The following is a 24,192-nucleotide window of genomic DNA, read 5'->3' on the forward strand; positions in this document are numbered from 1 at the left end:
TCTTTTCTCTCCCTCCCTCTCTCCCTTTTTCTCTGTAGCTGCTTCTCTCTTCCTTCCCGATCTGCTCTCTGCCCCTTCTCTTCTCCTGTTTCTCTCTTGCTGTCTCTCTCCTTTCCTCTCCCTCCCTCCCTTCTTTCCTCCTTCTCTCTCTCTCTCTCTCTCTCTCTCTCTCTCTCTGTTTCTCTCCTCCTCCCCTTCTACCCCTTTTCTTCTTCCCCCAACCCAATTCAGCCTATGCAGTGCCCGGCCTGGCTTTCTTGGCGCTCCAGCCCCCCGCCCCCCAGGTTCAGAACCTCCCGCCTTCTCCTTCCTGCCGCCTCCCAGATGGATGTGAGGGGCTGCGTTGCCCTGGTGACGGGAGATGAGGGAGCTCGAGCTGGGGCCTAGGAGGCCGGTGGCCGAGGCCGTGGGGGGCAGACGAGGCGGGGCTGGAGAGGCAGTGATTGAAGGAGATGGGAGGGAATTAGGCATTTGGAGGCCCCAGCCAGCTATTATTAAATAAGTCAGAGGGAGCGGCCCCCCCACGCCACCACATAATGATCGATAACTTTTCTTCCAGTGTAACCAGCACAGAGGGGGCAGTGAGCCAGCCACGGCCTAGCCCCCCGGGAGGGGTTTCCCTGGTGCCTCACAGAGCCCATCCGTGCCCACGGGACCCTGTCGCACATGCATGCCGCACCCCACACACGCCTCACATCTCCACATCACAAGCCACATGTCACCGCGTGGAATATCACGAACATTCGTGCTACTCATGACCATTTCCAGGATGCAGAGTTCTTTGCATGGCTCGGCTCAACCCTGGGAGCTAGATGAGGAAACTGAGGCCTGTGCCACGCACCACACGTGTCACAGCAACCGTGCGCATGCCAGAAGCCACAAAAGTCCCACCCGTGCTAGACGTTACACAGCATGTCATGACAGCTGAGAAACATTTTCTAAAAGATTTCAGAGTTGGCCCTGCAGTCCACCGGAGGGCTCTCCCCTCCTTGGTGCCCACGCCGGACAGCCAGCTCGCATGGTGGGGCAGAGATGGAGCAGAGGTGGGGGGCGCCAGCCTCCTCCCTCTTGCCTTCCCTGCTAACTCCTTGACACCCCCTCCCTGCTGCCTTTGGCCTCTTGAGGGGACTGTCGGTGCATGGAAGACAAATTAGGCTTGTTCTGTTCTCTGGGGTCAAGCAAAACAAATGTTCTGGAGACCTGATTGGCAGAGAGCTGGGAGAAGCGGAGAAGCCCGCCTTCGAGGCCTTGGAAGGGTTTGGCACCAGGAATCCAGGCCAGCCAGCAGGCTCTGCAGACAACCAGGGTCAGCACGCGGGCTTTAAAAATATTTGAGGTTTTTAGGGCCGTCTTCCATGTTTGCATGGCTTTTGTTTTCAAAAATAGCCCTCCTTCCTCCCCTTCCTGCTGAGCCACCCCAGGTCAACCAGCATTTATTAGATGCCTGCTATGTGCTCTATGGATGGCTGTGTGGCTCCATGGATAGAATACCAGGCCTGGGATCAGGAGGACTCCTCTTCCTGAGTTCAAATCTGGCTTCACTTCTGTGTCACTTCTTCTCCCTGTTGGCCTCAGTTTCCTCATCTGTTAAATGAGCTGGAGAAGGAAAAGGCGAACTACCCCAGTCTCTTTGTCAGAATCTTAAAAGAGTCTGATGGGGAGGGGGGGAGAGAGTGGGGTTCCAAAGAGTCAGGGAGGACTGAAAATGAGGTACAAGAAAGAAAGAAAAGGCATGGGAGGGGCGGGAATATTTTAGCAAGAGTAAACAACATCAGAGTCTGATAGTGTATCCAGCATATCTCACCCATAGTGCTCCACCTCCTAAAAGCCCGGAGGGTGATACATGGTTGGTGATACATTGTTTCATCTCAGAGCAACATAGGATGGGTGATACATTGTTGCATCTCATCTCCAGCCACCCAGACCGGAGATGATATTTACACTGTGTTCAGTTTTGTTGTTTCTTTTCCCTGGCATTTACCTCCTTATAGTTATTGTATCTATTATGTCTCTGGTTCTACTTCCCTCGCCTTGTATCAGTTGAGCAAATCCTCCCTGGCTACTCTGAAGGCTTCCCTCTCGTTGTTTCTTACAGCCCAGCAATCATCTCTTCCATCTGTACTTGCACACCCTTCCCTATTCCATGGTAGCCGCTTCCTCTCTGGTTCTTTGCTCCTGCAAAAAAGATGCTGCTATGGATAGTCTGATTCCCGTGAGGCCTTTCTGTCTGGGACCTCCTTGGCATCACTGCCTCAAAGGTTGAGTCCAAAGGCTGATTGTGGAAAGGGGAAGTCGGGCCAAAGAACGAGGGAGGCCAGGTTATAGAGAAATTCCTCGAGGGTAGATGCCTGAACCTTTTTGTTTGGGCATCCCCAGCCCCAAGTGTGCACTTACCCACAATGGTTAGTACATAGTAGGCACCTGAATGAATGCTACTTTAATGATTGCTGTTGTGGACTGGTGGCTGGCAGAAGGTGTTGACTGAGGCCAGAATCAAGAGAAGCAGGATAGAGCAGTCGATAGAGTGCCAGGCCTAGAGTCAGAAGGACCTGGGTTCGAATCTGGCTTCGAACAATTAATAGTTAGGTGACCCAGGGCAAGTCACTTAACCCCAATTGTGAAGAGCCACTTCTCCACTTCTATCATAAAGAGAGAGAGAGAGAGAGAGAGAGAGAGCGCAGAAGTTAGAAGAGGGTTAGACTGGGTTTGAATCTTGGCTTCAATTACTGTATTGCTTTAAATAAGTGTCTTAATCTTTCTGAGCCTAAGTTTCTGCATCAGTGTGGCCCAGTGGGCAGGAGATTCAGTATGTTGCTACTCAGTAAAGGTCCACCTGGATTGTTGGGTCACCCAGGTGCCACCAGGGAGATCCTACAACAAGCTATGGGATGGGGGTGGTGGCTGTCTTGGAAGAACTAGAAGTTGGGGGCAGAAAGACTTCATTCATTCTTTCATTCATCCCAAGATCTCCCTGTCTTGGAGTCCAGCATTCTGTCCACAAATCTGTGTTTTGTTGAGCGCCACACCTGAAATGGATGGAACACAGGCCTTTACTAAACCCCTAGGCTATGCCAAGCACTGGGGAGGGGCGGGGTATGAGGAAAAAACAAATTCATGCTCTCAGCAAGTTATTAGGAACTAAGGTACAAGGACCTTTGTTTTAGTTTTTTTATTTTTTTTTTTTAAACCCTTAACTTCTATGTATTGGCTCCTAGGTGGAAGAGTGGTAAGGGTGGGCAATGGGGGTCAAGTGACTTGCCCAGGGTCACACAGCTGGGAAGTGTCTGAGGCCGTATTTAAACCTCCTGTCTCTAGGCCTGACTCTCAATCCACTGAGCTACCCAGCTGCCCCAAGGACCTTTGTTTTGAGCCCAGCTGGTCATTGAATTTTTTGTGCCCCTTCCCAAGAGGCAGGACTAGGCCCCAAGTCTCTCCTGGAGGTGAGCTTACTGGGAGATGTTAGGAAGACAGCAAAGTGGTTTTGAATCCCCAAGTCTTCGAGCAGGGTTCAGGGAGCTCCCTAGAAAGGCAGTTTTGAACCAGAGCAGGCCTGGGGATCAAAGGATGCGAATATTTTCAAGGCCCGAGAATGAGGGAGTGGGCCTGGAGGATGAGAAGGCTGGAGCTAAGAAAGGGAAGGCACCAGCTAGCTAGTGCTCTGCTGAGAGTCAGGGTCGCCAAATGGGGGCAGAATAAAAGGAAATTAAACACAGAAGAAGGGGCGTGAGCGAGCCTGGGGAATTTCTGCTGGGCTCTCCCCAGCTTCTGAAATGGATCCAACCTTGGTGCCACCACCATACGGGGCCACCAGGGGCACCCTGACTCCTTGGCCCTGACTAAGATAGGAGAAGGACGTTTTCCTTCTTAGTTCAGAACTGGCGTTTCGCAAAGGAACTAAGAGAGAATAAGACAAAAAAACCCCAATCTAGAAAGAGGAGAGGGTTGTAGCTGGTCTGTAGGCTTGATGTAGGCATTTCAAGAATAGGTTGGCTAGGTGGCTCAGTGGATAGAGAGCCAAGCCATGAGATGGGAGGGCCGAGTTCAAATCTGGTCTCGGTCACTTCCTAACTGCTTAACCCTTACCACTCCTCTGTCTTACTTAGTATAGATTCTAAAACGGAAGGTAAAGGTTTAGAAAAGAAAGAAAGAAAAAGATTAGACAGAGGAGCTTAGCTACCCCTCCCCTGCTCCTGTTCTTGCTTCCATTCTCTGCCCTGAACCTCTCACCCTCACCGTTTGAGAATGAGGGGAGCACAGACTTTGAGGGAGTGAAGGAGGGACACTTGGCTTTTCTATCACCCCACAAGAATGAATGAAAACGTCTAAGTGCTTTCTCTGGATCAGGCCCTGTGCTAAGTTCTGGGGATAGAAATGCCAAAGCCAAGCAGGTCTCGCTTTCAAGGAGACTGAGTTATTGGAGGGTGGTTCTGCTCCTTTCCTTTGCTTTTAAACCCTCACCTTCTCTCTTACGATCAATACTAAGTATCAGTTCCAAGGCAGAAGAGTGCTAAGGACTAGGCATTGAGAGTGAAGTGACTTGCCCAGGGTCACTCAGCTAGGAAGTGTCTGAGGCCACATTTGAACCCAAGACCTCCCAACTCTTGACCTGATGCTCTATCCACTAAGTCACCTAGCTGTGCCGCCCCCTTAGGGGGCACAGTGATCCCATAATGATGGAGCTCCAACCCGACCCTAGAAACAAAGAGCCTGGACTGACTCGTTTTGACTCTTCTCTCTACTTCCCTCCTAGAACCGGGGCCGCCTGGCTGAAAAGAGGACGATCCCGCTGCCCCCCACCAGGATCCCAAAGAAGGAGCTGAGTTCGATTTTCTCAGTGAGTGATGGCGACAGTGATGGGAGCAGCCCGGCCCACGGGCACCGGCCAGATGTGAAGCAAGAAGACGACTTGCACATTAGTATCATGAAGAGAAGGTAGGACTTGGGAAGGAAGAAGCCTTGGATTGTGCCTCTGGCAGGACATGGCGGGGTCTGGGCTTTCCTGTAGAGTTTGTGAGAAACTGGGAAGTGGGCACGGAGAAAAGCTTCCCAGAAACCTGCTTTCCTGAGCTCTCGGGTGAGAGGCTTTGAGTAAAACGTCCTCTTTCCTCTGGGCCCTCAGGCACATCCTGTCAGATACTTGTGCTAGCAAATCTGGCAGTTATGAAGTCCTGGGTTCCAATTCTGACCCTCAGCATCCCTGAACTCTCCTTTGTTAGTCTCCAGGAAAATGGAGGCTGGCATCCATAACTCCTTCCCTAGAGTAGGTGAATACAGTGTCTTTAAAGCTCTTGGCAGACTTGGGGAAAGTGGTGATCTCTGAGCAGTCCCTGGGCCAGTCACTTGATGTTTTGGAACCTCCTTTGAAAACTGGGGGTAATGGGGGCAGCTGGGTAGCTCAGTGGATTGAGAGCCAGGCCTAGAGACAGGAGGTCCCAGGTTCAAATCTGGCCTCAGCCACTTCCCAGCTGTGTGACCCTGGGCAAGTCATTTGACCCCCATTGCTCACCCTTACCACTCTTCTCCCTTGGAGTCAATACACAGTAGGTAAGGGTTTAAAAAAAAAAAAGAAAAAGAAAAGAAAACTGGGGGTGATGAGTGGATGGAGAGCCAGGCCTGGAGATGGGAGGGTCTAGGTTCACATTTACCCTCAGACACGTCCAGCTAGGTGACCCTGGATAAGTCACTTCACCCCATTGCCTAGCCCTCGCTGCTCTCCTGCCTTGGAATCAATACTTAGCACTGATTCTAAGACAGAAGGTCGGTGTTTTTTATTTAAAATGGGGGTATCACCAGGTTTGGGGGAGCCCACGGTTCCCCAGAAGGGGTTTTGCGAACCTTCAATGCTATGGATCGCCTAGCTGTGATTCTGTGACCGCTGGTCCACGTGCCCCTCAGCACCACGGCTACTTGGTATCTGAGAAGAACGATTAGCAGCCCTGGACCAGGGATCGGTGCCCTGGTGACACCTTAGAGGAAGCTGGGTGCCCCACTGCATAGAGGGCTCAGGAAGATCTGAGTTCAAATGTGACTTCAGATACATACTAGCCGTGTGATCCTGGGCAAGTCACAGCCTCTGGCTAAGGCTGGATCTGAACTCGGGTCTTCTGGATTTAAACCCGTTGCTCTCTCCAGTGTGCCATCTAAATTCCGGAAGAAGATTTCAGTGCCAAAAGTTAAGAAAAGGCCAGGCTGAGCCACCATGCTTTTCTCATGCATTTGCATTCATTCCTGTGTGTACCGAATTACAGGACGGAATCTGGCTTTATCTCCCTGAGTCTGTACACAGGTTCGTGGGATTCGCTTGCTGCTCTTCAGGCATTTGGGATTTTCTTGGCAAAGTTACTGGAGTGGTTGGCCATTTCTTTCTGTGACTCCTTTTGTAAATGGAGAAATTGAGGCAAACTGAGTGAAGTGACTTGCCCAGGGTCACCCAGCTTGCAAGTGCCCGAGGCCAGCTTTGAATCCACAATCTCTAGGCTGGGCTCTCCATCCACTGAGTCACTTAGCTGCCCCAGAATTTGAACTCAGGATGTCGAGTCTTCCTGCCTCCAGGACTGGCGCTCTGTGCACTATGGCACCACCTCGTTATCCCAGTTGGATGATAGGCAGGAGGGGCCAAAAGTCTCTCCACAGACCCAGGTCGCCCCAGAGTCAAACATCCAGTGGAGCTTAGAAGGCCATAACAGAGGGAGAAAGTGAGGCCCAAAGAGGGCTATTAGGATTACAGACTTAGAATGGGAAGCATTTTTAAGCCCCTTCTGTATGCTGGGCACTGTGCTAAGTGCTGGGGATGCAGAGACAAGGAATGGAGCAATCTCGACTCCTGAGGAGGGAAGGGAAGGCCCAGAGAGGTTAAGGGACTGGCCCAAAGGCAAATACTAAGTGCAAGGGGCAAGACTTGCCCCTGGGTCTTCTTTTTCCAGTCCCATTCTCCCATTTTACAGATGAGGAAAGGAAGCACTAAAGTAGATTCAATCCTAGAGCTTCAGACTCCTTCCATTCTATGAGAGCTCAGGACTTGGGGCCCTTGGGGAAGCCAGGTCAGTGTTTGAGGCCATTGCCCCAGAGCCTCCATGGATCAGTCCCTGGAGGAGGCCAGAGAAGGACCTGGACCCCCAACCGCCTTCAGCTGGTGTAGACAGAGGGAGGGAGCTTCGTTGGGCCCTGAAGATCCCCTGGTGGTGACCCAGGAGGGAGGCTGGAGGCTGAAAAGTAAGAGGAGGAACAGTTGAAGGAGGGCAGAAGCTTCAGCAAGGCAGAGACAAGCTCCCTTTCAGGAACTTTCAGAATAATCAGAGCTACCCAGAAGGAGAATGAGCTGCCGCAGGAGAGGGTGAGATGTACAGCCCTGGAGGTCTTCCATCCGGGCCTGGACGGCTCCCTGATGGGGACGTGGGCTTGGGATGCAGTCATGGGGTAGACCAGATGGCTGCTTTGGGCCTTTCTGCCCTCCATTTCCCAGAGGTCCTCTGTCCCGGCCTGGATGGCTCCTCGATAGGGACATGGGCTGATGGGTTCTGGGATGCGGATATGGGGTAGACCAGATGGCCGCTTCGGGCCTCTCTGCCCTTGATCTCCTGGAGGACAGAGAAGGCAGGAGAGCAGGCGGGGGGCAGCAAAGGCTGGCCGTCCTGTGCCTGGAGCCCTTCTGCTTCTTTGTGGCGAGCCCCAGAGCTAGGAAGGTGTCAGCAGCCGCTTTATTCCTCACTCACTGGGCTGCTGAGGTCCAGGCTTCTGAGTGAGGGGCATCTGACCTCTGCCCCAAGGGACCTGAACCCTGAGCACACACCACCCTGAAACAGGTCCAGGCTGGCCCGGGGGCCATGCTTTCCTCATTTACCCTCCGTTCACTCAGCCTCGTGAAGCAGCTGGGTGGTGCAGTGGATAGAGCACCGGCTTGGAATCAGGGAGACCTGAGTGCAAATCTAGCCTCAGTCACATAACAACTGTGTGACCCTGGGCAAGCCACTTAACCTTGATATGGCTCAGTTTCTCACCTGTAAAATGGGAATAATAGTAACATCTCCCTCCCAGGGGTGTTGAGAGGATTAAATGAAATATTTGCCTGGTGCATGTTATTGTTTGGTCATTTCTGTTGTGTCTGATTCTTCAGGGCCCCATTTGGGGTTTTCTTGGCAAAGATCCTGGAGCAGTTGGCCATTTCCTTCTCCAGCTCATTTCACAGATGAGGAAAATGAGGCCAGCAGGGTGAAGTGACTTGCCTCGAAGGAAGGGGCTGCTGAGGGGTCAGAGATGAGGGACAGCATCCTGATGCTGGAGGCCAGCTGTGTAAGCAAGCAGGGGCTTCAGCGGCTTTCCAGATTGTCCCGAACCCCTTTGTCTTCTGGCGAGGCAGGAGGTTAGAGAAGATGCCCCTTCTGGAGCCACCCCTCAGCTCGGAGGGTCCCTGACCCCCAGGGGTCCCTGGGCAGGGGGGGGTCTCAGCTGGGCACGCTAGACTCCCTGAAGCCAGGGAGGGAGGCAAGAGGGCACACACTGGCTCTCCTTCTCCGGCCCTCCTCCAGCTCTCTGTGGCCTCCTCTTCCCTCCTCCTCATGCCCCAGTGCCCTCAGCTCCATTGCTTGATATAATAGAGGAACACAGACTGGAGCCTGGGCTCTAGGTTCAAATTCCAACCCAGACACTCACCATGTGATCTTAAGTAAGTCTCTTCCCTTCCCTGGGCCAATCTCATTTTACTCATCTGTAAAATAAAGATTGGGCTAGTTGGCCTCTGCTATCCAATGTAGAACCCTAGAAAGAATGCTGCTTTGGGGGGGGGTCAGAGGATCTGAGTTCAAATTCTACCTCTGATCCTTAATAACTGTGTGACGTTGGGTCATTCCCTTCCCCTCCCTGGGCCACTGTTTCCTCCCCTGTACAATGGGCAGCTGGGGATGGCCTAGGTGGCCTCAAAGACGCCTCCTACCTCTGGAGCCTGTGGCAATGAACATAGGCCTGTCCCCTCTTAGGGCTCATTAGAGTCTTGGTATTTTCTGCAGCTCCTCTCCGTGTCACCTTGCCAAGGTGAAGGTGGGCACATGGCCCCGGGCAGGATCTGGAAGGGAGGTGGCGGTTTGGGGCCAGGCTGAGGGAGCTCTCCACCTTCCCTCCAGTTGCAGGGTTTATTGGACACTTTACAAGGCTCCTGGGAGGAGGGACGCTCCCCCCCTTCCTAGGCATCAGGCCCCTGTCGTCTCCCCCCGTCCTCCCCCAGCACTCTTCACTCCCGATTTCTCAGCTCCCAGCTCTCCCACCCCAGGAGGTTCCTGGCCAGCCTTCTTCCATTTCAATTGAATGATTAATGGCTAGAAAGCACCAGCCCCTCCTTCCCTCCCTCTCGGGCCTCCTCCTCCAAGCAGCCCCCCTCCCCCCAGCTTGGGCTCCCTTGCTGAGTTCCTGTGGAGGGGAAGGGAAGCAAAGATAATGAGGATTTAATTTAGTTCTTACCTATTCATTTGTCTAAGGAGCCTTAGAACGGGGCTGCCTGCTGGAGCTGTTCCTCTTGCCAGGCCCTGGAGTGCCCGTCCCTGTCATCACACCTCCTTTGGGAGCCCGGGAGTGGGGAGGGCCCTTTCCTGGCTTCTTCTCACCTGTCAGAAGGCAGGAGCGCCTCCTCCCAGACGGGTCGCCCCTGTTCAAACCCTGGCGACCCTCTCTTGGGGGTTTTCCCTTGGGCTCCCCCTCGGAGGGTCTTTCCTGTTCTACCCTTGGGGGCCTTATCTCTGGGTGCCCCCTCGCTATAACCCCGAGGGATTGCCTCATCATAGAGCTTGGCGCCCCCGTCCAAGGGATCTGGGGTGCTCAGTCCCATTGTAACCCTTGGGGGATGGGGCGCCTAATATTGCAGGTCACTGTGCCAAGGGCTAGATATACGTATGGAAAGTCTTGATTCCCAGGGAGCCCCCACATACCCATTCTAATGAGGAGGATCACTACTGGTCTGATGGGAGGGTCTCATGGTCTACACTGAGGGGACAGAGACAAAGCAGATGGTTCTGCCTCTTCTCTAGAATCGTTTCCGCTGATAGAATCACACTCGTTTCTGATGCCAAACACTTGACTGGAACAAAAGATTGAGGACTGCGCCCACCTCCCCCTGGCCCTGCGCCAGACTCTGGGGGTCCTTTAGATGGAGTATAGGAGGGACTTTGAGCTGTAGGCAGCCCCCCCCCCACTTCAGGGGACTCATCTCTCAGGTGGGCTGGGGCCTGAGACATCATGTGACAATGACAAATGGTCCAAAGTCCCACCAGTCTGTCACAAAGTCATGGAAAGAGCCATCTTTCCAGTGAGAGGCCCCGGGTTCAAGGCTCATCCCTTTCATATTTCATCTGTGTGATCTTGACCAAGTCCCTTCCCAAATTGGATGAGAAAATATTTGCAAAGTTCTTAGCACAATGTTTGCTGGATTATACTCCTTCCTTCTCCCCATCCTGGGCGCCAGTTTACTTCTTTGTAAAGTGAAGGAAGGATAGCTAGGTGGTTCAGTGGATAGAGTCCCAGGCCAGGATATAGGAAGACCTGAATTCAAATCCAGCTTCAGACACTTAACAGCTTTATGACCCTGAGTAAGTTACTTCACCCTATTGGCCTCAGTTTCTTCATCTGTCAAATGAACTGGAGAAGGAAATGGTAAACCACTCTAGCATCTTTGCCAAGAAAACCCCAAATGGGGTTACAAACAGCCAGATATGACTGAACAACAGCATGCCTATGATATAGCTCAGTGTATAGATGTGGTATAGACACTACTCAATTTTTATGTGTTATAACTAGGCACACACAGGCCATTTCTAAGCTCACACTTCAAGGGCTCTGGGGGCACAGTGGATGGAGTGATAGACCCGGAGTCAGGAAGACCCGAGTTCAAATCTGACTCACACTTCAAGGGCTCTGGGGGCACAGTGGATGGAGTGATAGACCTGGAGTCAGGAAGACCCGAGTTCAAATCTGAACTCAGACCCTTATTAGCTGTGTGACCCTGAGCAAGTCACTTAACCCTGTGGACCTCAGTTTCTTCCTGTATAAAATGACATAGAAAAGGAAATGATAACTCACTCCAGTATCTTTGCCAAGAAAACCCCAAATGGATTCATGAAGAGCCAGGCACGACTGAATAACAACAGAATGGGAGAGTAGACTCGATGACCTCTGAGGTCTCCACTCTTGTTACTCAGACTATGACAGAGAAGTCTCTCCCACAGGTGTGATTTCCCCCTTCCCTCCTCCAAGGTTCACCCCGTGGATTCCCCTTACCTGGACCTCAGTTTTCTCCTCTATAAAATGACAAGTTGGCATGGGAGGTCCTCTTAAGGGCACTTCTGGTCCAGGACTAAAATTCCATCAATGGAACAAGGGACGGTTGCCTGGGTCCCCTGGCTTACACACAAGTTAGCATCAGAGAAAGCTAAGTAACCGTGAAATGGATGGAATGATCATGAATGGGCCTCTTCATCACAGGCACTTCCTGAGGCCCTTTGCGTGGCTGGGCATGTACTTATTGCTTAATGGGAGACAAAGGAAGATCCCTGCCTTCCCAGGAGCCCTTTTTGGCTGAGGCATACGGCCAACAGATAAAAGAGACATTGTAGTTCTGTAGAAGGATGTGGCTAGATTTGGGCGTCTGAGGACCTGGGTTTGAATCTTGTATAATATTTATTGTAGGAGGGAGGGAGGTTTGGAGCTCAGCATTTTTTTTATTCAGAGATATTTTATTTTCCCAATTACATGTAATAATTTTCAACACACGTTTTCTGAAATGATAAGATCCAAGCCGTCTCCCTCCCTCCCTTCCAGAACTGATAAGCAATTTGATCTGGGCCATCCATGTATTATCATGCAAAACCCACTTCCATATTGGTCCTTGTTGTAAGAGAATACTTGTATAAAACCAGAACCCCAAATAAAACTGTAAATACACTGATGGGGAGGATCTGCCTCCAGCCAACTCCAACAGTGCTTTCTCTGGAGATGGATGGCATTTGCTGTCGGAAGTCCCTCCAGAGTTGTCCGGAATCATTGTATTGCTGAGAATAGCTAAGTCTATCACAGTTGATCATTCAACAATATTGCTATTAGTGTATACAGTGTTTTCCTGGTTCTGCTTATTTCACTCTGCATCAGTTCATGTAGCTCTTTTCAGTTCTTTCTGAAATCCTCCAGTTCATCATTCCTTCCAGCACAATAGTGTTCCATCACCATCATAGACCACAATTTGTTCAGTGAATCCCTAGTGGAGGGACATCCCCTCAGTTTCCATTCCTTTGCCCCCACAAAAAGAGCTGCTGTATTTTCATACAAGCAGGTTCTTTCTCATTTTTGATGGTCTCTTTGGGATACAGATCCACTAGTGATATTACTGGACCTTTGAGCATAGAGCTCAGCATTTTAAAAAACAAATATTGTGGGGCAGCTAGATGACACAGTGGATAGAGTACCAAGCCTGGAGTCAGGAGGACCTGGGTTCAAATGTGACCTCAGACAGGTCTTAGCTGTGTGACCCTAATTTCCTGTCTCTTGCCACTCTTCTGTCTTAGAATTGATATTAAGACAGAAGGTAAGAGGATTTTTTAAGGCAAAAAAGAAAAGAATGTTAAAAATGGATTTTTACATGTAATTGGAAAAATATCATTTAAAAAGTAATATGTATTGCATAATAATATAGCACTTCAAGGTTTGCAAAGCACTTTACAAACAGGATTTCATTTGAGCCTCACAAGAACCCTGGGAGGTAGGTGCTGTTGTTGTTCAGTTTCAATTTTGTCTGACTCTTTGTGATGCCATTTGGGGTTTTCCTGGCAAAGATACCGATGTGGTTTGCCGTTTCCTTCTCCAGCACATTTTTCAGATGAGGAAACTGAGGCAAATGAGGTAAAGTGACCTGCCCAGGGTCACACAGCTAGTACATATCTGAGGCCAGATTTGAACTCAAGAAGATGAGTTACCTGAGTCCAGGCTTGGTGCTTTATCCACTGTGCCACTTATTTATTAGCTCCATTTTTCAGATGAGAAAACTGAGGCAAACAGAAGTTAAATAACTTGCTCAGGGTCACACAGAAAGAATCTGAGGCTGAATTCGAACTCTAGTCTGGATGACTCCAGGTCTAGGACTCTAGGTACTTTGACATTTAGCTGCTTTTGCTAGTTAGTACCTTTGTGAACTTGGCCAAGTCCTTTCCCTTTTCTGAGAGTTTCCTCCTCTCTAACTTGAGAGGCCATCTGATGGCCTCTGAGACCCTTTTCATCCCTAAATCTGTGCTCCTGTAGCCAAGACTAGGATTGGAATCAATGGATCAATTAACAAGCATTTATTCAGTGTGCCCTTTGTCAGGAACTGTGCCAAGCACCAGAGAATCAAAGGCGACAACAGAATAGTCTTTCCCTTCAGGGAGCTTATAGTCTTTTTTTTTTTTTTTTTTTTTTTAACCCTTAACTTCCATCTTAGAATCAATACCATATATTGGTTCCATGGAAGAAGAGTGATAAGGGCTAGGCAATGGGGGTGAAGTGACTTGCTCAGGGTCATACAGCTAGGAAGTGTCTGAGGCTAGACTTGAACTCAGGACCTCCTGACTCTAGGTCTGGATCTCAATCCATTGAGCCACCCAGCTGCCCCCCTAGTAACAATTCTAAGACAGAAGATTGGTAAGGGTAGGCAGTGGGAATTAAGTGACTTGTTTAGGTCACTCAGCTCGAAAGTGTCTGAGGTCAAATTTGAACCCAGGACCTCCCGACTCTAGGCCTGGTGCTCTATCCACTGTGCCACCTCACTGCCCCAACCATGGATTTTTCTAATGCCCAGATGCCCACTGCCTTTCTCATTATTTGGGTTCATGGTATGGAGGCCTCGAATGCCAGGAACAGAGTGGACGTAGGGGCCCTTACTGGAGGCTGAATAGGGGAGAGGAGGACTCTCAGCGTGGCTTCTAAGGCTTCCTGGCTGTGGCATAGTGCCTTGGCATGCCACTCTACCCCCAAAATAGAATGGCAACAAGACCCATTTTTGAATGGGAATTGGGGGATGCCCCTGCGGGAATTGTTGAGAGAGGGGGACCATGAGCCAGAGGTGACCTGGGAGTGAGGGGGGGGTCAAAGGGGAAATGAGGGAGAGAGATGAGAGGAAGGGGCCAGGACTGACCTTCTCTCTCTTTCTCCAGGGTACACACTCACTGGGATCTGAACATCTCTTTCCGAGAGACGTCTTGCAGGTAGCCCCCGGCTCTGGGTGTCTGGTAGGATGAGGCTTTCTGGTCCACTTGCTGCCATGTGGGCACTCGGTTTCCCTGGGTCTCTGCTGTGCGTTCCCGGGGCCTTTGTTGCCTTGTCTGGCAAAGCCAGGGGGTGGCACTCGGCCCCTGGGGGCTCTGCCATTCCCCGCCTGCCCCCATTCCTGCCAGTCTCCAGCTCTCCATCGTCCTTCCTCCTTCTGCCCTTTTTTCTGCCTTTCCTTTCTTCCCCCTATCTTTGGCTGGTCCTCCTCACCCTCACCGCCCTCCTCGATGGCTTGCCCTGGCCCCCGTGGGGCTGACTGAGGAGGGAGAGGAATGGTGGTGCCACCCCCACCCCCGCTCCCACTAGGTGCCCGTCTCTTAGCCAGCCTCCGCCAGACCTCGGCTCTGCCCAGGGGTATTGCTCAGACTAGGGCTGCCTCCTGCCCTCTCCCAAACGCGGAGCCCTGGATCGGGAGGTCCAGATCTCCAACAGAACAAGGCCCGGGACCCAAGGCTGGCATTTGGGCTGAAATAGGATTTAGTTTGCCCTTTCGGTCTACCCGAACCACGGCAGGTGGGGAGCCAGTAGGGAGGGCTGGCCATAGCCGTGGCCTTGTTGGCTGGGGATGTTCCAGGCTAAGCTGCCATCGAAGAGGAAGGGACAGCCTGAGGAGCTGAGGCCCCCGGGGAAGGCCCTGCCTAGGAGGACCCCCTCCAAGTTTGGGCCCTGTACTCCAGGCATGCGAGGGGCCCTGGGGGAGGGCCTTCTTCTAGTTCCACAAAGATGGAGAAGACTCCTCTGGGGAGCCGTGGAGAGGAAGGTGGGAGAGAGGGAAATCAGAGGATGTTGGTCCTCAGGGTGCGGATAATCAGAGCTCAGAAATCCCAGGTTCGAGAGAAATAGCGCCACGTCTCAGAGGCTGGCAGGCTAATCTCCTCATTTGATCATTGGGGAAACTGAGGCCCAAGAAGTGATTTGCCTAAAGCCACACAGATGGACTTCTGAGAGGCAGAATTTGAACTCTGGACACTCCCCCCTCCAGGCTTTCTCCTCTATATTACGGGTTTGTGGCCAGTCTGTGCAAGACTTGGGTCTCTAGTGTGTGTATGAATGAATCGAATGCCTTCCTTGGCTCCCAGGAAGGAGCCTGAGAAAAAACAAGCTTCAGCTGCAGCAGGAGAGATGGGGCGTAGACAACAGGGTGAACTTCCTGTCAGTGGCCTGAGCCGGCCTGGGCTCCTCTGCCCGGGAGCGCCCAGCTGTCCCCAGAAGAGGGGCCTGAGGCCTGGCGGGGCTCCAGGGGCATTTATGTCCCCGAGAAGGGCCAGATTATGGAGCAGAATTACAATAAAAACATCTTTAAACTTATTTCCATCTCATTTTGGAGTTGCCAGCTCAACTGATCATTTTTATGAACTGTCATGAACATTAATGACATTTTATGAGGCTTTTACTTGGGACATTACAGGATAAATTTGGCAGCATGGCCTGTGGGGAAATCGAGGGGGCGCCTCCCTCTGGCCCTCCCCCTTGGGGCTCCTGCCCCAGCCGCCCCAAGGGTCCCAGTGGAAGCCCTCCCAGACAGAACCCTGAGCTGGGAAAGACGGTGCCCTTCTGGGGCGGTTCTGGCTGCTGTAGCCCAGACCTAGGGCCTCCCGAGTCTGGGATGGCGACAGGAGGAGGAGGAGGAGGAGGAGGAGGACGGGGCCTGCCCCGGGTTAGCCCTGGGCTGCTTTGGCAGGAAAGGCATGGCCCCTTCTTCAGAGGGTCCCCCATCCGTCCCAGATTCATCTAAAGCCCCAGCTCCCTCCTCTCCTCACGGAGAGGCAGTGTGGTCCAATGGGGTCTAAAGGACAGAGTTTGAATCCCAGTTCTGTCACTCGATGCCTGTGTGGCCTTGGGCAAGTTGCTTCTGCTCTGTGGGCCTCAGTTTCCCCGGCTGAAAAATTAGGAGCCTCTCAAGAGGGCCCTGAATTTCATTTCATTTTAACCCAAGAATTGAATGAACAGCCTCTGGAGGAAGGGGGGAGCCACCGTTCCCTTCCACGTCCCTCTGCCGAGGCTGCCTCCTTTATGGCTTGGGTTAGGGGTGACGGGCTCCCGGCGGTCAGGGGTGGGGGGGAGCGCTGTCTGCTTCTCTGTCTGGGCATCTGTTCTGCACAGATGGAAAGGCCCCCGGACCTTCCAGAGTGTTCCACCCTGGGGCTGGCCCCCAAGCCTTGGGGGGGGGGGGTTGAGGCTGTGAGGGAGGGGCATTGGAGCAGGGGGCCAGCCCTCCCCCCCATACCCGGGGAGCTGACAATGCGATTAAGAGGATTCAGGCGATGAGCCGGGGCGCCCTGAGCCGATAAGCCAATCCTCACCTCCAGCCACCGGCCCTTGCTGCTGAGTCAGTGGCCTGGCCCGGCCTGGCCCTGGAGGTGGGGGGGTGCCAGAAGCCCCCTGGGCCCCGGGTGTCTGCACAACTCAGATTCCATCTGTCTGCCTCCCCCAGAGCCTGCGTCGGAGGGGAGGGTCCCCGGCCCCTGTGCTGAGCTCGGGCTTAGCCTACAAAGGCCGGGGATTTCTGCAGGAAGAAACAGGTTTAAACGTCCCCTCCTGGGTGGGGACTCCAGGAGGAGGTGGCTCTCCCTCGCGCCCCCTCGCGCCCTCCGGCTCTGCGTGGCTCTTTCTCAAACGTCTCGCCTCACTGCTGGGGACCAGGACCAGGGCTGCCTCGGCAGGCACCCTCGGCGGGGGAGCAGCTGAGAGATTAGAGGGAGAACAGGGGGGTCCGAGTGGAGGCGGGCTGGGCAGAAAGAGAGGAATAACCGAGGGCAGAGCAAGAAAGAATGCAGCTGCAGGACCCGGGATCAAATCCTCGCTCAGTCCCTTATTGCCTGTGTGATTCCCTTGGTTCCCCCCGTGACTCAGTTTCCTCCCCTGTAAATGAGAAGGTAGGAGGAGGTGCCTTCTAAACGCCCTCCTAGCACTAGATGTATTTTCTTTTTAAATGTTATCGTTTATTTTTAAAAACCCTTACCGTGGATTGGACCAAGGCAGAAGAGCGATAAAGGCTGGCGGTGGGGGTTAAGTGACTTGTCCTGGGTGTCCGAGGCCAGATTTGAACCCAGGACCTCCTGTCTCTAGGCCTGGCTCTCGAGTCACTCTAGCTGCTGCTCCTTTTTTTTTTTTTTTAAATATTGAGTTCCAAATGCACCCCCCCCCTCCATTTTGTCATCTTGTCACCTGGATTTGAATCTCCATCTCTGCCATTTATTGTCTGTGTGACCCGGGGGAAGTCACTTCCCCTCTGTGAGCCTCAGTTTCCCCATCTTTAAAATGGCTTGATGGCTTCTAAGGCCCATTCCAGCTGTCGATGGAGGGTCTCTTGGGCCCAACTCCTTAGTCAGAGCCTCCTGGGCTGGGCCCTGAAGCGCTGGAGGCAGCCCTCCCAGTGGAAACATTACTTGTAAGATGGCGGAGGTGAGGAAGAAGGAAGGTCTACTGCTCCGGGACAGTGGAGGGGGCTGAGAAGAGGGCTAAGGGTAGCGGGAGAGGGAGGCCGAGAGCTCCAGAGCGGAGCAGGGTAAGGGGTTGTTGGCAAGACGGGCAGCCCACAGAGTGCCAGAATAAAGAGGCCCGTCTCTGGGAGCCGGGGAAGTGGCACGGTCAGACTTGGGGGGATAGATTGGAGAAGGGAGAAGCCGGGGAGCCCAGGATCCAAGGCCCGGGCGGGGGGGGGGCACGAGGGCCTCTGGGGATGAGGGCAGTGAGAGTGGCTCAGAGCCCCCAGGTGTGAGAACATGGCAACTAATAATATTAGGTGACGTTCTCAGCCAGGTAATTAAGTCACTGAAGGACCTACTATGTGCCAGGCACTGCTCTAGGCTGAGGACACAGAAAACTGCCCAAACAGTCCCTGCCCGTTAGCAGGAGGAACTCTCAGGGGAGGGAATGCCCTCTTCTAGCACAGGTGGGCACCTACTGTGCGACCTGGAGACCTACTATGCTGTCTGGGACACTTGGCAGGTTTGGGGATCTCATTCCTTACAAACGGTTCTGGGATATGAGCTCTGCCAGCGTGTTAACCCCATTTTACAGAAGAGGAAACTAAGGCACAGAGAGAGTGACTTGTTTTTAGGTTCCATGATGGAATTCAGCATCACCTCCCAAAGGAGCTGATTCAAACCCGACTCTCTTGAGTCTTTTGTGTCTTTCCCCTACCTGCTGCCTTTGGGACTCCAGGGGAGAAGAGCTGTCCCGGGGCGGAGAGGCTCTCTGCTAGAATGGGGGGGGTGTCTCTTTAGTCCCCAGCTCTGCACCCCCCTACCCATCTGTTGTCCCCCCCAGTGCTGAGGCCAGCAATTCCCTGCCTTATCCCTTTTGTCCCCTTATTGATGCGCCTGATTAAAGGAGCCCTAATCGCTCCCAATTAATCCTATAAACTGCTCACATCTCAGGCTATTTGCATAATGCTGGGAAGGGCAGCTCAGAGGGGATCAGGGCTGGCTGCCCCAGAGGGGAGGGTGCCCGGCGCCCCCCCCAAGCCTGGGGGGGGGGGGCAGGGAAGAGGCCCAGGCTGGGAGAGAAGGAAGGAAGGACTTTCACTGGAGGGGCGGCTCAGATCTTGGACGCAGGTGGGTTGCAGGAAGGGGAGGACTAGTAGGGAACAAGGGGGTCATGCCTGTGGTGGGGGAACCAGCCCTTACTGTCCCCGAATCCAGGCCTAGGACTTATGGGGTAGGGGAAGCAGGTCAGGGTTTCTGATGGAAACTGATCTGATTAGAGAGGGGCAGAGGCCGAGCTTAGGCCCTGGGAAGGGGGGCCGCTTTGGCCAGAGGGGTATTTAATGAGGGTCGAGTTAGGGTTCCCTGGGCAGTCCGTGGAGGGAGCGGAGCTGGCATCAGCCCTTCTAGGGTAGGGTAGGGGGGTCCTTCCTCAGAGTTGAGGCTGGGGGCTGGTGGGGGTGGGGAGACAACACTAGAAACCAGCAGGGAAAGGGGGGCATCTGATCACCTTTGGGGAGTGTCTGCGTCCCTCTGTGTGTCCGGAGGAAGGCGAGCTGAGAGCCCCCCATCTCTCTCCTCTCTCTCTCTCTCTCTCTCTCTCTCTCTCTCTCACACACACACACACACACACACACACACACACACACACACACACACGCACTCCAGGGCGGCCTCTCTCTGTCCATCTGTAAACACAAGCCCAGGCTGGCCAGCCCTGAGGAGCTAAAGTGAGGACCAGGAAGGGTTAAAGCCACCCATTTCTTGTAAGTACAGAGGCCTGCCCGGGAGGGATTTTGCCGGAGGAACCAGGGCCAGAATGGACACTTAATGCCCGTCATCCGTCATCCTTGGAGTAGCTGTGTGTGAGTGCACACGCGTGTGGGAGCGTGGGGAGGTGTCTGTGCATATCTGTGACTCGGTATGTCTCTGCGTGCGTCGGTGTGGCCGGCGGCCAGCGACTGGAGTCTGCGTGTTTGTGTTGTACGTGTGGCCGTGCTTGTGACTCGGCCTATGTGGGCAGGGGATCGCCTGTCTCTGAGTTTATAGAGGGGGTGTGTGTGTGCGTGCGTGTGTGTGCGTGTGCCCAAGTGTGTAAGTACATATCTGTGTCTGTATGTGTGTGCAGGCTGCCCTCGAAATGCCACCAGCTAAGTGAATGCTTTTTCCCTTTTGCCCCCATCTCAGGAAGGGAGCCGGGGGGTGGGGGGGTGGCACAGACTCTGTTTCCCATCTTGCAGCTTTAGAAAAGAACCCCAGCGGGGATAACTTGCCTGGAGTCCTGTGGCTGGCAAGGACAGAGGCCTGATTAGAACCCAGGCCCACATCTACAACTGTTAATTGAGTGCCTATTGGGTGCTTGGGCCACGGCTGCCTCTGGGGACTCGGGCCTGGCCAGCTCAATAGCCTGGGAGCTTCCCAGGATGGAAATACTAGGAAGCAACCTTTTCTCCTTGGGCTTCCTGTATTCGGGGCCCCAATCCTCCTGGTTTGCACATCTGCCTGCCCTCCTCCTCCTTCCTTCCTACTCTATCAACCCCATCCTCTAACCTCCCCACCCCCAAAGCCAAAAGCCAGGGGAAGGAAGCAGCCTCTCTCTCTCCCTCTCTGTGTTTGTCTCTTCCTCTCTCTGTCTCCCCCTCCGTCTCTCTCTCTCTCTCTCCCTCTGTCTTTGTCTCTCCCTCTCTCTGTCTCTTGTCTCTGTGTATGTGTGTCTCTCTCTGTCTCTCCCTCCCTCTCTGTCTCTGTCTCTCTCCCTCTGTCTTTGTCTCTCCCTCTCTCTGTCTCTCTTTCTCTCCCCCTTCCTCTCTCTGTCTCTCTCCCTCTTTCTCTCTGTCTCCCCCTCTTTGTCTCTCCATCTCTGACTTTGTCTCTCCATCTCTGTTTCTGTCTCTGTCTCTCCCCCACTCCTCTCCCTTTCTGTCTCTCCTATTCACACACATACGCCGTCCCCAACAAAGATCCCGGGCTCATACCATTGGGGGGGGTTCCTCCACAGGCTGATCTCTTCTCACCTGGTCCATCTTCTTCCCTGCAGCCGTGACAGTGACCTCTCCACCATCATCTCCAATTTGCACCAGAGCCGCCACCTCGTTATGCCTGAGCGCCAAAGCCGCTGTGAATTCCAGAGAAGCAGCGTGGAGATTGGCCTGGGCCCAGCAGGTGAGAGGGCCGCCATCCACAGGCTTCGGGGTCTTCTGGGTCAGTTGTCGTGGAGGTCGGGGGAAGAAATCTGCCTTCTGTGCTCCCGCCTTGGAGGGGAAGCACGAGGAGGAAGGTGTACTCTGGGGCTCCCTTTGGGGCCCACAATTGCATTTGTCCAGGCTACAGGCCTAGCTCTGACCGGCAGGCGGCAGAGCCGTGTGAGGTGAGGGTGCTTGTGCTGTCCCCATGCCTAGCCCTCCCCCCCCCCATACACACACATTCACACAGTCAGGCACCCGCAGAGCTAGGTGACGAGACAGTCGGCACCAGCTACTCACTGCTCCTTTTCCCTTGTACACACACGTACACAATCACAAGGGTGGCAGCTCCATAGAAAGATAAAGAAACCCTTAAGAGGCAGACCCACCCAGAGACACACTTAGACTCAGAGAACCAGACACAAGCACTCTCTCCGTCTGTCTTTCTCCTCCTTCCTCTCTGTCTGTCTCTGTCTCTTTCCCTTCCTCTCTCTGTGTCTATCACACACACACACACACACACACACACACGCCTGCTAACACACAGAGATCCACCAATCTGTGGAGACACGTGGATGCTTGACCACGCAGCCCACCCCTCACATGCACACTGGTGCACCCCCATAACTCCCTCCAACCCAGAGCCCTCCCCAAAGAAAAGGGGAGCCTATCCCTGTGAGTAGCCTCAAATCTTAGGAGCACACCTTCCTTGGAGAAGGATGTGGGGACGTTTGGGAAGTTGAGGGGATGGAGAAGCCCACTGAGAGAGCAAGAGGGGAAGATGAGGGAATGCCAGGACAATGTGGACGTGGCTGTCTCCCTCTGTCTTAACTGCCCTGCGATTGAGAGGGTGGGGGGTCTCAGGGAATGGAGGAGAACAGAGGGGACAGAGGGAGGCTGCCCCTTTGGGGGCCTAGGGAAGGGTAGAGAAGAGAGTCTCTTACTCCCGAGGAGCTTGGAGAATGGCAGGTGCTCAGTCACACAGAAGGGAACAAGGAGAGGTGAGTTAGCAACTCTTTGGAGGGAATCTGAGAGAGGTCTTAGTGGTCTTGGGCCATGGCTAACTAGGGATTGTAGAACAGAGAGAAAGAGGCTGAGAGATGCCTGGGAGACTGGGTGGGAGGTAGGCTAGCCCGAGCTGTTGTGTTTCTATTACTCTGACTCCCCTCACCCCATCACAACCCCTCCTCCTATACTCTACTTTGAGACCTCGACTCTCTAGTCTCTTTGTCCTGCATCTCAGTCATCGCTGTCAGTCTTTCTGTCTGGGTCTTTTGCTCTTTTTCTGTATCTCTCTCCACCTCTCTCTGTCTCTGTCTCTAGCTAGGGAAAGCCTCTGTCTTTGGTGCCTACAGTGAGGTGGGGGAACGAGGGGCGGGGGGAAGGGGAGAGCAGTTCTGGGGCTGTGACGGCAGGAGGGAGGCCAAGCAGGCTGCTGATAAAATCTAATTGCCCTATCGATCGGCCGGGAGCCGGCGTGAGCCGAGGTAATGATCGAGATGTTCTGTGTGCCAGCTGGGCCCCCCCCCCCTCACTCTCCAAGATCTCTTAATCACACACAAGCCAGCCCTGAATCTTCAGTCCTGAGAGAAGGAAGAGGCAGAGTAGGGCCAAGGTGAAGTAGCTAGGGGACACTGACAGGGGACTGAGAAGGGATACTGACCAGGATGTACTACCTGGGGACATTGACCGGGTGACTGATTAGGGAGTCTGACCAGGTGACACTGACAAGGGGACTGAGGAGGGATATTGACCAGGATACACTAACTGGGGACATTGACCAGGGGATACTGAATGGGGATACCAACCAGGTGACTGACTGGGGATACTGACCATGGGACTTACTAGGGACTCTGACCAGAGGATACTGACTGGGGACAGTGATCAGGGGATACTGACTGGGGACAGTGACCATAGGGTACTGACTAGGGACATTGACCAGGGGATACTGATGAGGGGAGACTGGGGACAGTGACCAGAGGATACTGACTGAGGACAGTGACCAGGGAACTGACTAGAAGCAGCCAGGGGACAGTAACTAGAGAGACTAGCCAAGGAACTGACTGGGGGGGTGTACTGATTTGGGCACTAACTGGGGACCCAGGAACTGTCTAAGAGATGGTACCTAGGGGACAGTGACCAAGTAAATGATTTAGAGGACAGTCAGTGGTCATGGGGCAATAACTTTGGAACCGACTAGGAGACAGTGATCAGGGGACTGATGAGAGGACAATGACTGATGGTAATCAGAGGTCAGTGACCAGGACACTGATGGGGAGACACTAACTAGGGGTCATTAACACCGACCTAAGGACATTAATCAGGGATAGAGAGCAGGGAATACTAAGGAGAAGGTAGTAGCAAGGACATTGAGATTCTGGTCACCAGCTCGAGAGAGAGCAAGTCCCAGGGCATCTGGGATGTCAGCCCTGGTTGCTGACTGTAACGAGTCCCCTGTCAGAGAACATGCTTGAGGCTTTGACTTTGCCAAGCCGGGAGGAAGTGGCCAGGTGACATTCGCTATCCTGTGACAGACACTTTCAGGAGCTTAGGATTTAGAGTCAGAAGGGACTAGAGAAGAGAGGATGTCAGAGCTGAAGAGGTGAGAACAGAGAATGTCAAAACCAAGAGATCCTGAGATTGGAGTTGGGAGGGACCTTAGCACACAAATTCAGAGCTGGGAGAAGCTTTGGCAGGTGAAAGGTTGGAATACAGAGCGTAGAATGTTAGACCTGGGAAAGAGAAATTGGCCAAGGGAAGGGCTGGGAAGAACCGTATAGAAACGTTTTAGTTCAACCCTCCCATTTTACAAAGGATGAGCCTAAGGCCAGGCCTGCCTTAAATCCCACCTGGTAGTAAGCAGCAGACCTGGGATCTAGACCACTCCGATCTCCTCTTTCTTGTGGGTCCAAGTACTGGGGATGAGGCTAGCCTTGGAGTAACTGTGACTCTGCCTTATTTAGCTGAAATCCCTTCTGGGGGAAGGAGGCCAGCTGGCTCCCAGTGGCTATTCCCTGCCTGACTTCTTGCCCCAGTTGGTTGCCAGCACCAGCCCAGGCAGGGGTGCTCTACCCCACCTACCTCCTGCAGGTGTCTAAATACCTGCTTTCTCCCTTCCTGGCTCTGATACAGATTTAAGACAGGCTCTTCCCTCCCTCCCTCCCTTCTTTCCCTCCTTTCCTGCCTTCCTTCTTTTCTTTCTTTCCTCCCTACCTCTCTGCCTCCTTCCCTCTCTCCCTTCCTTCTCTCCTTCCCTCCCTCCTTTCCTTCTTTCCCTCCCTCCCTCCCTCCTTTCCTCCTTTCCCTCC

The 24,192-nt window shown here is 53.3% G+C and overlaps 1 protein-coding gene across 1 annotated transcript in view; it reads left to right on the top strand.

The window, feature by feature from the left end:
* The window catches only part of SAMD11 (sterile alpha motif domain containing 11), a 63,180-nt gene that overhangs the window by 25,816 nt on the left and 13,172 nt on the right, over positions 1–24,192 (top strand). The window contains exons 2-5 of the mRNA XM_044668622.1: positions 4,751–4,932; positions 14,160–14,210; positions 20,740–20,864; positions 21,026–21,069. Of these exons, the coding sequence (XP_044524557.1) occupies positions 4,751–4,932; positions 14,160–14,210; positions 20,740–20,864; positions 21,026–21,069 (402 nt within the window). The remainder of the gene's footprint in view (positions 1–4,750; positions 4,933–14,159; positions 14,211–20,739; positions 20,865–21,025; positions 21,070–24,192) is intronic.

The sequence above is a fragment of the Gracilinanus agilis genome, chromosome 3, assembly GCF_016433145.1.
Source record: "Gracilinanus agilis isolate LMUSP501 chromosome 3, AgileGrace, whole genome shotgun sequence".
Taxonomy (NCBI): Eukaryota; Metazoa; Chordata; class Mammalia; order Didelphimorphia; family Didelphidae; genus Gracilinanus; species Gracilinanus agilis.